This window comes from Salmo salar, chromosome 07 (assembly GCF_965601325.2).
Source record: "Salmo salar chromosome 07, fSalSal1, whole genome shotgun sequence".
Lineage (NCBI taxonomy): Eukaryota > Metazoa > Chordata > Actinopteri > Salmoniformes > Salmonidae > Salmo > Salmo salar.
Window position 1 is genome coordinate 75,580,001 of NC_138297.1, and position 16,249 is coordinate 75,596,249.

Consider the following 16,249-nt stretch of genomic DNA (forward strand, 5'->3'; position numbering starts at 1 on the left):
GGCAGGGCGCTGGGCGGCTACTGGTGACTAACATTCGGATGGCCTGGAGATAGAAGCTGTTTTTTGTTTTTTTGTTTCTCTGTCCCAGCTTTGATGCACATGTACAGTCTCCGCCTTCTAGATGGTAGAGGAGGGGACAGGAAGTGGCTGTTGACGGTGTTTCTACTGGTCGTTGTTTTCAGGCTGGTTGTATTGGTGTTAGCTAGGTTAGCAAATAAAATTCTGCTTTATTACCAACGAGGTATTGTAAAACACATCGTTCGTGGCCGGTGTTTGCCGACTTTTTTGTGTCCAGCTTTGACGGCGCTACTGTTTCTTTCTGACACTCAAAGACCCAAACGGCGTTCCGTAGTATGTCGTGAAGCTAATAGCAGCGACGCCGTTACTGTATAACTCCGGTAGGGAAACATCTGAACAATAGCGCACTTGGTAATGTTAGTGTGTACCGGTGCTCGACCAGTCGGCGAAAGCCAACATCACCCACGACAGAGAACGGTTGATTGTCAGAAGGGCAATGAATTCCATTATCTTGGAGCTAATGGATTTCGCCTTTTGAGTTGTCGTCTCGTTGAAATGTTCTTGCTCTTTCAAATGACTGCTGGACTTGTTGACTGCTCGATCCACACAGCAGACATTGTGGGCTAGGTTAGGAATGCTGTTTTGCACGTGTAGCGCAAAACATTTTAACGTGGCGTCATTACGTCATGTACCTTCGTTATATAGGTAGGCACGGTAGCTTTGACATCGGTTTTAAACTAGACACCGGGCCGATACCGATGTTGGCATTTTTAGCTAATATCGTCCGATTCCCATATGTTCACCGATATATCGTGCATCTCTAATGGCAACTGCTCGGCATCTGACCATAAGGCGCTACAGAGGGTAGTGTGTACGGCCCAGTATATCGCTGGGGCCAAGCTTCCTGACACCCAGGACCTCTATACCAGGCGGTGTCAGAGGAAGGCCCCCCCCCCAAAAAAAATATCAAAGACTACAGTCACACAGTCAGACTGTTCTCTCTGCTACCGCACGGGAAGCGGTACCGGAGCGCCAAGTCTAGGACCAAAAGGCTCCTTAACACCGTCTACCCCCTAAACCATAAGACTGCAGAACAATTAATCAAAATGGCCACCCAGCCACCCCATTAGTTTTTACACTGCTGCTACTCACTGTTTATTATCTATGAATAGTAACTTCAGCCTTGTTATTGTTGTGTAATTTTCTTGTGTTCATTTTTGATTTTATTTAATACTTTAGTTTATTTAGGAAAAATGTTCTTAACTCTATTTCTAGAACTGCATTGTTTGGTTAAGGCCTTGTCGGTAAGCATTTCACGGTAAGGTAAAATCTACACCTGTTGTATTCGGCGCATGTGACAAATAAAATGTACATTTGCTGTAGATGTCCTGGAGGGCAGGAAGTGTTGCCCGCGGTGATGCGTTGGGACGACCGCACCACCTACTGGAGAGCCCTGCGGTTGAGGACGGTGCAGGCGCCGTACCAGGCGGTGATACAGCCCCGGACAGACAGGATGCTCTCGATGGCGCATCTGTAAAAAGAACGCGAGGATCTAATTGGCCCGCGCCTAATTTCTTCTGGAGGTCGAAGAGGCGGTTGTTGTGCCTTCTTCACCACGCCGTCTGTGTGAATGGATCATTTCTGGTCGTCAGTCCACGCCGATGGAACTTAAAGCATTTTTTTCCCCACCGTCTCCACTGTGGCCCCGTCGATGTGAATGGGGAGGGGGGGGGGGGGGGGGGGGGGTGATCACTCCGGTGTCTCCTGAAGTCCACGATCAGCTCCTTCGTTACGTTGAGGTAAGAGATTATTTTTTTCCTGGCACCACTCCCCGCCAGGGGCCCTCGACCTCCTCCCTGTAGGCTGTCTTGTCGTTGTTGGTACATCAGCACTACCACTGTTGTGTCATCAGCAAACTTTGACGATTGAGTTGGGAGACGTGCGCGGCCAAGCAGTCACGGGTGAACAGGGAGTACAGCAGGGAATCCAGCACCCAGTTGCATAGAGCAGGGTTCAGACCCAGGACCCCCCCCCCGAGCTCAGTGATGAACTTGGAGGGCACTGTGGTGTCGAAAGCTGCGCTGTAGTCGATGAACAGCATTCATATACATAGGGATTCATCTTGTCCAGATGGGAAAGGGCAGTGTGCATGCGACGGGCGGTAGAGTCATCTGTGGATCTGTTGGGGCGGTACGCAAATCGTAGTGGGTCTAGGGCTTTGGGTAAGGTGATATGATCCTTAACTAGTAGGTCTAGGGCATCGGGTAAGGTGATATGATCCTTAATTAGTTGGTCTAGGGCATCAGGTAAGGTGATATGATCCTTAACTAGTAGGTCTAGGGCATCGGGTAAGGTGATATGATCCTTAACTAGTTGGTCTAGGGCATCAGGTAAGATGATATGATCCTTAACTAGTTGGTCTAGGGATTCAGGTAAGGTGATATGATCCTTAACTAGTTGGTCTAGGGCATCAGGTAAGATGATATGATCCTTAACTAGTGGGTCTAGGGATTCAGGTAAGGTGATATGATCCTTAACTAGTTGGTCTAGGGCATCAGGTAAGATGATATGATCCTTAACTAGTTGGTCTAGGGCTTCAGGTAAAGTGATATGATCCTTAACTAGTAGGTCTAGGGCATCAGGTAACTAGTGGGTCTAGGGCATCAGGTAAGGTGATATGATCCTTAACTAGTAGGTCTAGGGCATCAGGTAAGGTGATATGATCCTTAACTAGTGGGTCTAGGGCATCAGGTAAGGTGATATGATCCTTAACTAGTAGGTCTAGGGCATCAGGTAAGGTGATATGATCCTTAACTAGTAGGTCTAGGGCATCAGGTAACTAGTGGGTCTAGGGCATCAGGTAAGGTGATATGATCCTTAACTAGTAGGTCTAGGGCATCAGGTAAGGTGATATGATCCTTAACTAGTGGGTCTAGGGCATCAGGTAAGGTGATATGATCCTTAACTAGTAGGTCTAGGGCATCAGGTAAGGTGATATGATCCTTAACTAGTGGGTCTAGGGCATCAGGTAAGGTGATATGATCCTTAACTAGTAGGTCTAGGGCATCAGGTAAGGTGATATAATCCTTAACTAGTAGGTCTAGGGATTCAGGTAAGGTGATATGATCCTTAACTAGTGGGTCTAGAGCATCAGGTAAGGTGATATGATCCTTAACTAGTAGGTCTAGGGCATCAGGTAAGGTGATATGATCCTTAACTAGTAGGTCTAGGGCATCAGGTAACTAGTGGGTCTAGGGCATCAGGTAAGGTGATATGATCCTTAACTAGTGGGTCTAGGGATTCAGGTAAGGTGATATGATCCTTAACTAGTAGGTCTAGGGCATCAGGTAAGGTGATATGATCCTTAACTAATAGGTCTAGGGCATCAGGTAACTAGTGGGTCTAGGGCATCAGGTAAGGTGATATGATCCTTAACTAGTAGGTCTAGGGCATCAGGTAAGGTGATATGATCCTTAACTAGTGGGTCTAGGGATTCAGGTAACTAGTGGGTCTAGGGCATCAGGTAAGGTGATATGATCCTTAACTAGTAGGTCTAGGGCATCAGGTAACTAGTGGGTCTAGGGCATCAGGTAAGGTGATATGATCCTTAACTAGTGGGTCTAGAGCATCAGGTAAGGTGATATGATCCTTAACTAGTGGGTCTAGGGCATCAGGTAAGGTGATATGATCCTTAACTAGTAGGTCTAGGGCATCAGGTAAGGTGACATGATCCTTAACTAGTAGGTCTAGGGCATCAGGTAACTAGTGGGTCTAGGGCATCAGGTAAGGTGATATGATCCTTAACTAGTGGGTCTAGAGCATCAGGTAAGGTGATATGATCCTTAACTAGTGGGTCTAGAGCATCAGGTAAGGTGATATGATCCTTAACTAGTGGGTCTAGGGCATCAGGTAAGGTGATATGATCCTTAACTAGTAGGTCTAGGGCATCAGGTAAGGTGATATGATCCTTAACTAGTAGGTCTAGGGCATCAGGTAACTAGTGGGTCTAGGGCATCAGGTAAGGTGATATGATCCTTAACTAGTAGGTCTAGGGCATCAGGTAAGGTGATATGATCCTTAACTAGTGGGTCTAGGGCATCAGGTAAGGTGATATGATCCTTAACTAGTAGGTCTAGGGCATCAGGTAAGGTGATATGATCCTTAACTAGTGGGTCTAGGGCATCAGGTAAGGTGATATGATCCTTAACTAGTAGGTCTAGGGCATCAGGTAAGGTGATATAATCCTTAACTAGTAGGTCTAGGGATTCAGGTAAGGTGATATGATCCTTAACTAGTGGGTCTAGAGCATCAGGTAAGGTGATATGATCCTTAACTAGTAGGTCTAGGGCATCAGGTAAGGTGATATGATCCTTAACTAGTAGGTCTAGGGCATCAGGTAACTAGTGGGTCTAGGGCATCAGGTAAGGTGATATGATCCTTAACTAGTGGGTCTAGGGATTCAGGTAAGGTGATATGATCCTTAACTAGTAGGTCTAGGGCATCAGGTAAGGTGATATGATCCTTAACTAATAGGTCTAGGGCATCAGGTAACTAGTGGGTCTAGGGCATCAGGTAAGGTGATATGATCCTTAACTAGTGGGTCTAGGGATTCAGGTAACTAGTGGGTCTAGGGCATCAGGTAAGGTGATATGATCCTTAACTAGTAGGTCTAGGGCATCAGGTAACTAGTGGGTCTAGGGCATCAGGTAAGGTGATATGATCCTTAACTAGTGGGTCTAGAGCATCAGGTAAGGTGATATGATCCTTAACTAGTGGGTCTAGGGCATCAGGTAAGGTGATATGATCCTTAACTAGTAGGTCTAGGGCATCAGGTAAGGTGACATGATCCTTAACTAGTAGGTCTAGGGCATCAGGTAACTAGTGGGTCTAGGGCATCAGGTAAGGTGATATGATCCTTAACTAGTGGGTCTAGAGCATCAGGTAAGGTGATATGATCCTTAACTAGTGGGTCTAGAGCATCAGGTAAGGTGATATGATCCTTAACTAGTGGGTCTAGGGCATCAGGTAAGGTGATATGATCCTTAACTAGGTGGGTCTAGGGCATCAGGGCATAGGACTAGTGGGTCTAGGGCATCAGGTAAGGTGATATGATCCTTAACTAGTAGGTCTAGGGCATCAGGTAAGGTGATATGATCCTTAACTAGTGGGTCTAGGGCATCAGGTAAGGTGATATGATCCTTAACTAGTAGGTCTAGGGCATCAGGTAACTAGTGGGTCTAGGGCATCAGGTAAGGTGATATGATCCTTAACTAGTGGGTCTAGAGCATCAGGTAAGGTGATATGATCCTTAACTAGTAGGTCTAGGGCATCAGGTAAGGTGATATGATCCTTAACTAGTAGGTCTAGGGCATCAGGTAAGGTGATATGATCCTTAACTAGTGGGTCTAGGGCATCAGGTAAGGTGATATGATCCTTAACTAGTAGGTCTAGGGCATCGGGTAAGGTGATATGATCCTTAACTAGTTGGTCTAGGGCATCAGGTAAGGTGATATGATCCTTAACTAGTGGGTCTAGGGCATCAGGTAAGGTGATATGATCCTTAACTAGTAGGTCTAGGGCATCAGGTAAGGTGATATGATCCTTAACTAGTAGGTCTAGGGCATCAGGTAACTAGTGGGTCTAGGGCATCAGGTAAGGTGATATGATCCTTAACTAGTAGGTCTAGGGCATCAGGTAAGGTGATATGATCCTTAACTAGTAGGTCTAGGGCATCAGGTAAGGTGATATAATCCTTAACTAGTGGGTCTAGGGCATCAGGTAAGGTGATATGATCCTTAACTAGTAGGTCTAGGGCATCAGGTAAGGTGATATGATCCTTAACTAGTAGGTCTAGGGCATCAGGTAAGGTGATATGATCCTTAACTAGTAGGTCTAGGGCATCAGGTAAGGTGATATGATCCTTAACTAGTAGGTCTAGGGATTCAGGTAAGGTGATATGATCCTTAACTAGTAGGTCTAGGGCATCAGGTAAGGTGATATGATCCTTAACTAGTAGGTCTAGGGCATCAGGTAAGGTGATATGATCCTTAACTAGTAGGTCTAGGGCATCAGGTAAGGTGATATGATCCTTAACTAGTAGGTCTAGGGCATCGGGTAAGGTGATATGATCCTTAAGTAGTGGGTCTAGGGCATCAGGTAAGGTGATATGATCCTTAACTAGTAGGTCTAGGGATTCAGGTAAGGTGATATGATCCTTAAGTAGGGTCAAAGCACTTCAGGGTGACAGCAGTGAGTGAGGGATAGGGGAGAGACTGAATATATCCGTAAACACTGCAGCCAGCTGGTTAATAACACATGTTCTGAGGACGTGGGATGCTGTCTGGACCGGTCCGGCAGCCTTGCGAAGTCTAATACACTATTTTGACCTAGATGCCTGTTACCTAGTATTGACTAACGTTAACTAGCTTAACTCGCTAGCGGATGGAGAGTGGGCACCGATATACCGACTGTCCGTCTGTCTGTCTCTGGTCAGCCACTCCTCACAAAAAGTTGCCCGTGTGTGTGTGTGTGTGTATAGAGTGCTGGCTTGTTCTCATAACGTTAGCTGGATAGCTAGTTAGCTTCGTTTACACTAACAAGGTATAACAACGATAAATACAGGTTTTATACTTGTATTATTAAAAAAAAAAAACGTCTATCGTTGTACCACATTGTGCCACCATAACGGTCTCAATGCTCGATTCCCGAGGCCCCGTTAAACAAAATCAATTCAGAAGTAAACCGACATATATCTCACCTTATTGCTAACAATTTATCTCATCGTCTCCGTCCGTCGGTACATCCTAAATCGTCAGGAATTACTCAGGAGAAACACTTTCCCTTCTAGTTTTGTCTGTTTAGCTCTGCTAAAAAAAAAAACGGGTTCAAGAGGAGGAATTTCTTCGAGTCGATTTCTTGCGGCGTGTCGATTAAAACCGGATGTCGGGGGGGAAACGTCACATTTTCGTTGGGTCATGACCACCGGAAGAAGAAGAAGTTCCCTCACAAATTTATTTAATTTTTTTGTCAAATAAAACGTTAATACCTTTAATTTCCTCCACGACAAGTCTGTGGCTAGATATATGTTTTTTTGTAATCCTTTTTCCTCATAATAATTCCATAAATGTTTTTGAAAAGGGAATATTTGACTATTTTTCACAAATTGATGAGATAAATCTAATTGATTATTTATTTATTTATTTTTATTTATAAAGGTGACCTTTATTTAACCAGGTGGGCTAGTTGAGAACAAGTCCTTTATTTAACCAGGTAGGCTAGTTGAGAACAAGTCCTTTATTTAACCAGGTAGGCTAGTTGAGAACAAGTCCTTTATTTAACCAGGTAGGCTAGTTGAGAACAAGTCCTTTATTTAACCAGGTAGGCAAGTTGAGAACAAGTTCTCATTTACAATTGCGACCTGACCAAGATAAAGCAAAGCAGTTCGACAACATACAACAACACAGAGTTACACATGGAGTAAAACAAACATACAGTCAATAATACAGTAGAAAAATAAGTCTATATACAATGTGAGCAGATGAGGTGAGATAAGGGAGGTAAAGGCAATAAATAGGCCATGGTGGCAAAGTAAATACAATACAGCAAGTAAAACACTGGAATGGTAGATTTGTAGTGGAAGAAAGTGCAAAGTAGAAATATAAATAATGGGGTGCAAAGGAGCAAAATAAACTAAATAAATACAGTAGGAAAAGAGGTAGTTGTTTGGGCTAAATTATAGATGGGCTATGTACAGGTGCAGTGATCTGTGAGCTGCTCTGAAAAGCTAGTGAGGGAGACAAGTGTTTCCAGTTTCAGAGATTTAGATATGAGGTGGTTCTACTCTCTGATACAGACTGTCGTTGACAATGTCAAAGATACTGCAAAAAAATTATAGCTAAAATATAAAGAAAATCGTTCATAAGATTTTTTTTACAATTTTTTAATTGGGTTATTACAGCTTATAAACGCTCTTGACGGCGAACCAATCAGAGGAATTAAAACGTTTTGATCCCGCCCCTTTTTTGTACGTGATATCCGGGTTCTCCGCCCTACTACTTCCTCTTTCCCAGTTCGCAGTCAGCGAGAGACACCATGAAGGCGTCTGGCACAGTATGTAAAATTGTTTATTTGACCTTTTTAAAACCACAGAAACCCAGTTATATAGACAGATTTGAGTACATACCGTTACAATCGTTCGATTGATGTAGTCACATGATGCTAAATCGACATAAATAGTTAAAATTATCGTTTTCTTTTATAAAAACTGAAGCCTCCGCGGCTGTAACATGGCGTCCACGTTTGAGATTTCGGACCATGTGGGCCCGTAGAGAAACAATGCTGCTAACTAGGGAAAAGACGAACAAATTTACCCGTCTATGTATTTTTAGCCCACCTTTCTACAAACAATTTGTCTTTCTGTACACTTCATCCCAGGGTGTGTTAAAATGCCCGTGAAGTGCTAACTCACATGTATGTAATAGCCTAGAGTGCTAACTTTAGTAAGCTAGTTAGTTGCCATATACCTGCCCAGCCGTAGGCCACGTTGCTAGCCGGCTAACTTGGCCAGTTACATTTTTAGTCATTTAGCAGACGCTCTTATCCAGAGCGACTTACAGTAGTGAATACATACATTTCATTTCATGCAAAAAAAAAGTATATATATATATAACTAGATAGTGGTCCCGTGTGGCTCAGTTGGTAGAGCATGGTGTTTGCAACGCCAGGGTTGTGGGTTCAATTCCCACGGGGGACCAGTATGGAGAAAAAAAATGTATGCATTCACTACTGTAAGTCACTCTGGATAAGACCGTCTGTAAAATGTAGTGTCATTCAGAACTGTAAAAATATATTAAATTAGCAGGTTAAGATTACGCCCGGTACATGAAACAAACGTAATGTTGACATCATGCAGTTTGACTGTAGGAAATGTCAAGCATTGTATTAATTTCATTTAGTAAATGTTTTTTTTCTTTCCTATTTATATTTATGAATTGTAATGCACCCTAACCCAAAGGCCATATCAAATAAAGGTACGGTCTTGTCAGGTGTGCTAAAATCAACATGATGTACCTTGTCGCCTTTCTCTGATGCTGACGTGCCCTTGAAAGTGAATCCAAGGTTCAACATTTTTTTTTTTTATATACATATTTTGTCTTATCCAGTATCCATCATAGTCTTTTTATTTAAAGTTAGCAACTGGTATATTTTTGGACGTCTTGTAAAATCGTCCTGTGGACGTTGTATTGTACGTTAACTCACAGTTCTTCCTCTCCTGCTCCATCCACACAGCTTAGGGAGTACAAAGTCGTTGGGCGCCTCCTGCCCTCGGTGAAGAACCCAACCCCGCCTCTCTATCGCATGAGGATCTTCGCTCCGAACCACGTGGTGGCTAAATCTCGCTTCTGGTACTTTGTCTCTCAGCTGAGGAAGATGAAGAAGGCCAATGGAGAGACTGTCTACTGTGGTCTGGTAGGTAGGACATGGGGGACAGGGTGGGATGATAAGGGGGAAGGGGGGGGGGGGAACAAATCAAATGCCAAGGTTTCACCGGTGTATTGAATGCATATGTTATTTTTTTTTAATGTGTTTTCTATTTACTGAGATTTTCATTATGTGCAAATAAACGATTATATTATGGGAAGGGATGGTGGTCTGGCTGGAAGGTAGTATTACTGTTGCACAACCAACCATGAGGTAGTTCAAAGACAGAGAGATTACAGAAGAAAGGAAACTGTTGATGAGATTGACCGGGATTAGATTTGTATGTTAAAAACAAAATAAAAATCAATCATTCGCTGCATCGTTTGTGTGCTGGTACTCTCCCGTAGGCCCGTCGTACCTGAAGAAATTGAAACATTTTGTGCCGTTTTCAGGGTAAACGTGAGTCAACGCCGTGTGTTGTCACGATATCCTGAATTTAGACTTAAACTTACTGTTTTACTGGCAGGATACTCAATATCATCAACGATGATCGATTTTTCAAAACGACGCAGCAACAAATAAAATGGTGGCTTAAGACAACGAATGGCGCCTGATCCAGATGGAGGAACTCAGTTACAGCTCTTATCTTATTTTACCTTTATTTAACGAGGCAAGTCCGTTAAGAACAAATTCTTATTTTCAATGACGACCTACCGGGGAACAGTGGGGGTTAACTGCCTTGTTCAGGGGGGCAGAACGACAGATTTGTACCTCGTCAGCTCGGGGGATTCGAACTTGCAACCTTTCGGTTACTAGTCCAACGCTCTAACCACTAGGCTACGCTGCCACCTCTGTTCTGTTGTTGGGTATCTTGGGTTTTTTCCTTGTCTTTGACCTTTAAACTAGGCAAGTCAGTTAAGAAAACAAATTATTATTTAACGTGACGGCTTACACCAGCCGAACCCGGACGATGCAGGGCCGATTTGTGTTATGGGTGACGCACAATGTATCAATCATTCATTCAATTTGATTGTTCTTTTGTAGATTTAGTAAAAACACATTGGTAATAATTTATTTTGAAAGGTACATTTCTAGGTAAACTTAATTAAATCAAGCTGAAGACGAGGTCTTATTCACAGTACAGGTGAATTAATACATATGATTCAATAGGAGTGTGTCATGCATTGAGTTATTCAGCTTGTTTTTAAGCTGATTTCATATACAGATAACAAACAATCCCTTCTGTTTTAGGACTAGCGTTGCGCTGATAGACTTGAACCTCTCAATCGTGTGAGACCCGTTTGACAGAAGCACAGAATGTAACTAACAAAATGATTTTACTGGGCCGTTTTTTTTTTTGTATCGGGAAAAGTACAGAAGTTTCAGTATACCGTGCAACACGAATGTACATCCGTCTTTCATCCCGCTGCCCTTAAAAGTGTCAGTCCAGGAGGTTGTCTCGTTCTGTGAGGTTGAAACCTGTCAGTCAGGAAGCTGCCTGTCTCTCAGTCCAGGAAGTTGTCTCGTTCTGTAGGGTTGAACCCTGTCTCTCAGTCCAGGAAGTTGTCTCGTTCTGTAAGGTTGAACCCTGTCTCTCAGTCCAGGAAGTTGTCTCGTTCTGTGAGGTTGAACCCTGTCTCTCAGTCCAGGAAGTTGTCTCGTTCTGTGAGGTTGAACCCTGTCTCTCAGTCCAGGAAGTTGTCTCGTTCTGTAAGGTTGAACCCTGTCTCTCAGTCCAGGAAGTTGTCTCGTTCTGTGAGGTTGAACCCTGTCTCTCAGTCCAGGAAGTTGTCTCGTTCTGTAAGGTTGAACCCTGTCTCTCAGTCCAGGAAGTTGTCTCGTTCTGTGAGGTTGAACCCTGTCTCTCAGTCCAGGAAGTTGTCTCGTTCTGTGAGGTTGAACCCTGTCTCTCAGTCCAGGAAGTTGTCTCGTTCTGTGAGGTTGAACCCTGTCTCTCAGTCCAGGAAGTTGTCTCGTTCTGTGAGGTTGAACCCTGTCTCTCAGTCCAGGAAGTTGTCTCGTTCGGTAAGGTTGAACCCTGTCTCTCAGTCCAGGAAGTTGTCTCGTTCTGTGAGGTTGAACCCTGTCTCTCAGTCCAGGAAGTTGTCTCGTTCGGTAAGGTTGAACCCTGTCTCTCAGTCCAGGAAGTTGTCTCGTTCTGTGAGGTTGAACCCTGTCTCTCAGTCCAGGAAGTTGTCTCGTTCCGTAAGGTTGAACCCTGTCTCTCAGTCCAGGAAGTTGTCTCGTTCCGTAAGGTTGAACCCTGTCTCTCAGTCCAGGAAGTTGTCTCGTTCTGTAAGGTTGAACCCTGTCTCTCAGTCCAGGAAGTTGTCTCGTTCCGTAAGGTTGAACCCTGTCTCTCAGTCCAGGAAGTTGTCTCGTTCCGTAAGGTTGAACCCTGTCTCTCAGTCCAGGAAGTTGTCTCGTTCCGTAAGGTTGAACCCTGTCTCTCAGTCCAGGAAGTTGTCTCGTTCCGTAAGGTTGAACCCTGTCTCTCAGTCCAGGAAGTTGTCTCGTTCCGTAAGGTTGAACCCTGTCTCTCAGTCCAGGAAGTTGTCTCGTTCCGTAAGGTTGAACCCTGTCTCTCAGTCCAGGAAGTTGTCTCGTTCCGTAAGGTTGAACCCTGTCTAATTAACTCTGATTTTCCCCCCCCCCCCCCCCCCCACCTCTGTCTCAGGTGCACGAGAAGACTCCCCTGAAGGTGAAGAACTTTGGCGTCTGGTTGCGGTATGACTCCCGAAGCGGAACCCACAACATGTACAGAGAATACAGAGACCTGACCACGTCTGCAGCCGTCACCCAGTGCTGTAAGTATGTCCCAGTCTGGGGTACACTGGACTGTTACCCAGTGCTGTAAGTATGTCCCAGTCTGGGGTACACTGGACTGTTACCCAGTGCTGTAAGTATGTCCCAGTCTGGGGTACACTGGACTGTTACCCAGTGCTGTAAGTATGTCCCAGTCTGGGGTACACTGGACTGTCTACCCAGTGCTGTAAGTATGTCCCAGTCTGGGGTACACTGGACTGTTACCCAGTGCTGTAAGTATGTCCCAGTCTGGGGTACACTGGACTGTTACCCAGTGCTGTAAGTATGTCCCAGTCTGGGGTACACTGGACTGTCTCCCAGTGCTGTAAGTATGTCCCAGTCTGGGGTACACTGGACTGTTACCCAGTGCTGTAAGTATGTCCCAGTCTGGGGTACACTGGACTGTCTCCCAGTGCTGTAAGTATGTCCCAGTCTGGGGTACACTGGACTGTTACCCAGTGCTGTAAGTATGTCCCAGTCTGGGGTACACTGGACTGTCTCCCAGTGCTGGGGTACCCAGTACTGCTCCCAGTCTGGGGTACACTGGACTGTCTACCCAGTGCTGGGGTACCCAGTACTGCTCCCAGTCTGGGGTACACTGGACTGTCTACCCAGTGCTGTAAAAACACTGGACTGTCTACCCAGTGCTGTAAAAACACTGGACTGTCTACCCAGTGCTGTAAAAACACTGGACTGTTACCCAGTGCTGTAAAAACACTGGACTGTTACCCAGTGCTGTAAAAACACTGGACTGTTACCCAGTGTTGTAAGTTTGTCCCAGTCTGGAGAACACTGGATTTAACCCATTGATGCATTGGACGGCCATTTCTAAGATCTGTGATCATTATCAGCTGGTTCCTTATGATGATAGATGTTTAGTTAAACAGCTTGTATCTGCTGTAGATCCGTCCCAGGAGAATAGAGGGGAATTTACAGTTAACAGTGTAAACGTTGAGTTGGCACATAAACACAAAGTGCATCGTCTCTGTGTCTCTGTGTGTGTTGGGTTTGGGTACTATCCGGATGTTCATACCGTTTCTGTACCACACTGGGGTATACGGGATTATCGGAGGTGTACCTAAGTTGCACTATAAACAATTTAGGAAACCGGGATCTTGATCCAGGGGGACGTTGAGTATCTCTGCTGTAACCAAGAAGCTTGATGTTGACATCTAACACTTGGCTAGCAAGTTAGCTATTTACTCAGTACATCTTAGTTATTAGCAAGTTAGCGATTTACTCAGTACATCTTAGTTATTAGCAAGTTAGCTATTTACTCAGTACATCTTAGTTATTAGCAAGTTAGCTATTTACTCAGTACATCTTAGTTAGCAAGTTAGCTATTTACTCAGTACATCTTAGTTATTAGCAAGTTAGCTATTTACTCAGTACATCTTAGTTATTAGCAAGTTAGCTATTTACTCAGTACATCTTAGTTATTAGCAAGTTAGCTATTTACTCAGTACATCTTAAGTTATTAGCAAGTTAGCTATTTACTCAGTACATCTTAGTTATTAGCAAGTTAGCTATTTACTCAGTACATCTTAGTTATTAGCAAGTTAGCTATTTACTCAGTACATCTTAGTTATTAGCAAGTTAGCTATTTACTCAGTACATCTTAGTTATTAGCAAGTTAGCTATTTACTCAGTACATCTTAGCTAGCGAACCAGATGCACAGCTGGAGCCCAGGCTGGAGATCATTTACATCCGCACCTAAAAGCTTTGAGACATGTACTTTATCTGACCCCCCCAAAGGTCACACAGTTTTTTTCACAAAGTTCAAGTGTCCGCTCAGCAGACCTGAAATTTGATCATTGGGACGTTGCTTAAATTGCCCTCCTAAAGGTGTTGGATAAATCTTTCTTGGGGGGGGTGTAAATACTAACTTGTCCAGGGGGGGGGGCAGTTGAGTGGTGTTTTCACTAGCTGCGTTTTTTTGTTATTATAATGTTTTGTGTGTGTGTGTGTGTTCTCCAGATCGTGATATGGGCGCTCGCCATCGTGCCCGTGCTCACTCCATCCACATCATGAAGGTGCAGGAGATTGCCGCCAATAAATGCCGCAGACCTGCCATCAAGCAGTTCCACGTAAGTCCAACACACACAGTATATCATTCACCCCTAGCTAGGTCAGACTGTTCCCTCTGCTACCACACGGCAAGCGGTACCGGGGCGCCGAGTCTAGGTCCCAAAAGGCTCCTTAACAGCTTCCTACCCCCCCCCCTAAATCAAATCAAATGTATTTATATAGCCCTTCTTACATCAGCTGATATCTCAAAGTGCTGTACAGAAACCCAGCCTAAAACCCCAAACAGCAAGCAATGCAGGTGTAGAAGCATGGTGGCTAGGAAAAACTCCCTAGGAAAAACTCCCTAGAAAGGCCAAAAACCTAGGAAGAAACCTAGAGAGGAACCAGGCTATGAGGGGTGGCCAGTCCTCTTCTGGCTGTGCCGGGTGGAGAGGAACCAGGCTATGAGGGGTGGCCAGTCCTCTTCTGGCTGTGCCGGGTAGAGAGGAACCAGGCTATGAGGGGTGGCCAGTCCTCTTCTGGCTGTGCCGGGTGGAGATTATAACAGAACATGGCCTAGATGTTCAAATGTTCATAAATGACCAGCCGGGTCAAATAATAATCATAGTAGTTGTAGAGGGTTCAACAGGTCAGCACCTCAGGAGTAAATGTCAATTGGCTTTTTCATTCTATACATTTCTACTAGATTATTTTTTTTTTTAAATGATTGTAGCTGTGATGGCTGTAGGTTTCTGCTGTTCAAATAAACCAAGCGAGTGTTAGCATGGCGGCTACGTGTGCCTTGTTTTCTTCATGGAAATAAACCAAGCGAGTGTTAGCATGGCGGCTACGTGTGCCTTGTTTTCTTCATGGAAATAAACCAAGCGAGTGTTAGCATGGCGGCTACGTGTGCCTTGTTTTCTTCATGGAAATAAACCAAGCGAGTGTTAGCATGGCGGCTACGTGTGCCTTGTTTTCTTCATGGAAATGCTAGGAGCTCAGATGGAATCATTTGAACGTTTCAAAGAATTGTTATTCAATTATTGCATCTTAGCTCCTCGTGTGTGTGTGTGTGTGGAGAGAGACGCTCCTTTTCGTTTTTTTTTTTTAAAGTGTTCCGCTCCGCTAACCAGCGCCTCGCCTAATCAGGTGTGCAATACCTTCTGCCTGTCCAGATAAAAATGGATAGCATGTCTTTGCCTAAAACAGTCTCGTCTTGTCGTCTCCTCTCCTCAGGACTCGAAGATCAAGTTCCCTCTTCCTCACAGGGTCCTGCGCCGTCAACACAAGCCCCGCTTCACCACCAAAAGGCCCAACACCTTCTTCTAGAGGAAATAACCTCTGGGTTTCACCTTGTGCGGCACAATAAAATTTCTAATTGTAGAAAAGAAGCCATTTTGTTTTGAGTTATTATTATTATTATTATTATATATATATTTTTTTTTAAATGTGCCTAAGATTTTGTGATACTTCTGACATGCAAGTTTTTAATATAACTAATTTCTCTGAGCCCTGAGTTGGATTGCATAATGCTTTGCAGGAGGAGGGGGGAACCACGAGTTGGATTGCATAATGCTTTGCAGGAGGAGGGGGGGGAACCACGAGTTGGATTGCATAATGCTTTGCAGGAGGAGGGGGGGGGGAACCACGAGTTGGATTGCATAATGCTTTGCAGGAGGAGGGGGGGGGAATTGTTGTCAGTGGATATTATGTGAAAAGTTATTAGTTAACATTCAGAAATGTGAAGAGAAAATTTGAACCATCGCCACATATTTGCTACAAAAACAGCCCCCTTAAATTATGGCTTTATAATGTCATTTACATTTTAGTCATTTAGCAGACGCTCTTATCCAGAGCGACTTACTGTAGTGAATGCATACATTTCATACATGTTTATTTTTTTTTTCCATTTAGAAAGAAATATGCATTGCATACGAGTGCTGATCAATATATGAAAGATAAAAGTTACCAATAAAATAACATGGGTGAGCTCATCTG

General features: G+C 44.3%; 2 protein-coding genes and 1 non-coding gene across 3 annotated transcripts in view; 2 read left to right on the top strand and 1 right to left on the bottom strand.

Annotated features, from left to right (window-relative positions):
* LOC106591296 (exportin-T) overlaps positions 1-6,984 on the bottom strand; it is a 58,914-nt gene extending 51,930 nt beyond the window's left edge. Inside the window, 1 exon segment of the mRNA XM_082978099.1 lies at positions 6,776-6,984. The gene's annotated coding sequence lies outside the window, so the exon portion shown is untranslated.
* Positions 6,985-8,093: 1,109 nt separating this feature from the next.
* rpl18a (ribosomal protein L18a) lies at positions 8,094-15,640 on the top strand. The gene is given in 5 exon segments (NM_001123527.1): positions 8,094-8,127; positions 9,307-9,486; positions 12,116-12,245; positions 14,222-14,331; positions 15,488-15,640. Coding segments are annotated over 5 exon segments (531 nt in total). The 5' UTR covers positions 8,094-8,109; the 3' UTR covers positions 15,581-15,640.
* LOC123740069 (small nucleolar RNA SNORA68) lies at positions 9,013-9,146 on the top strand. The gene has a single exon (XR_006768126.1). It is a non-coding gene; the product is annotated as a small nucleolar RNA SNORA68 (small nucleolar RNA).
* Positions 15,641-16,249: the final 609 nt, after the last annotated feature.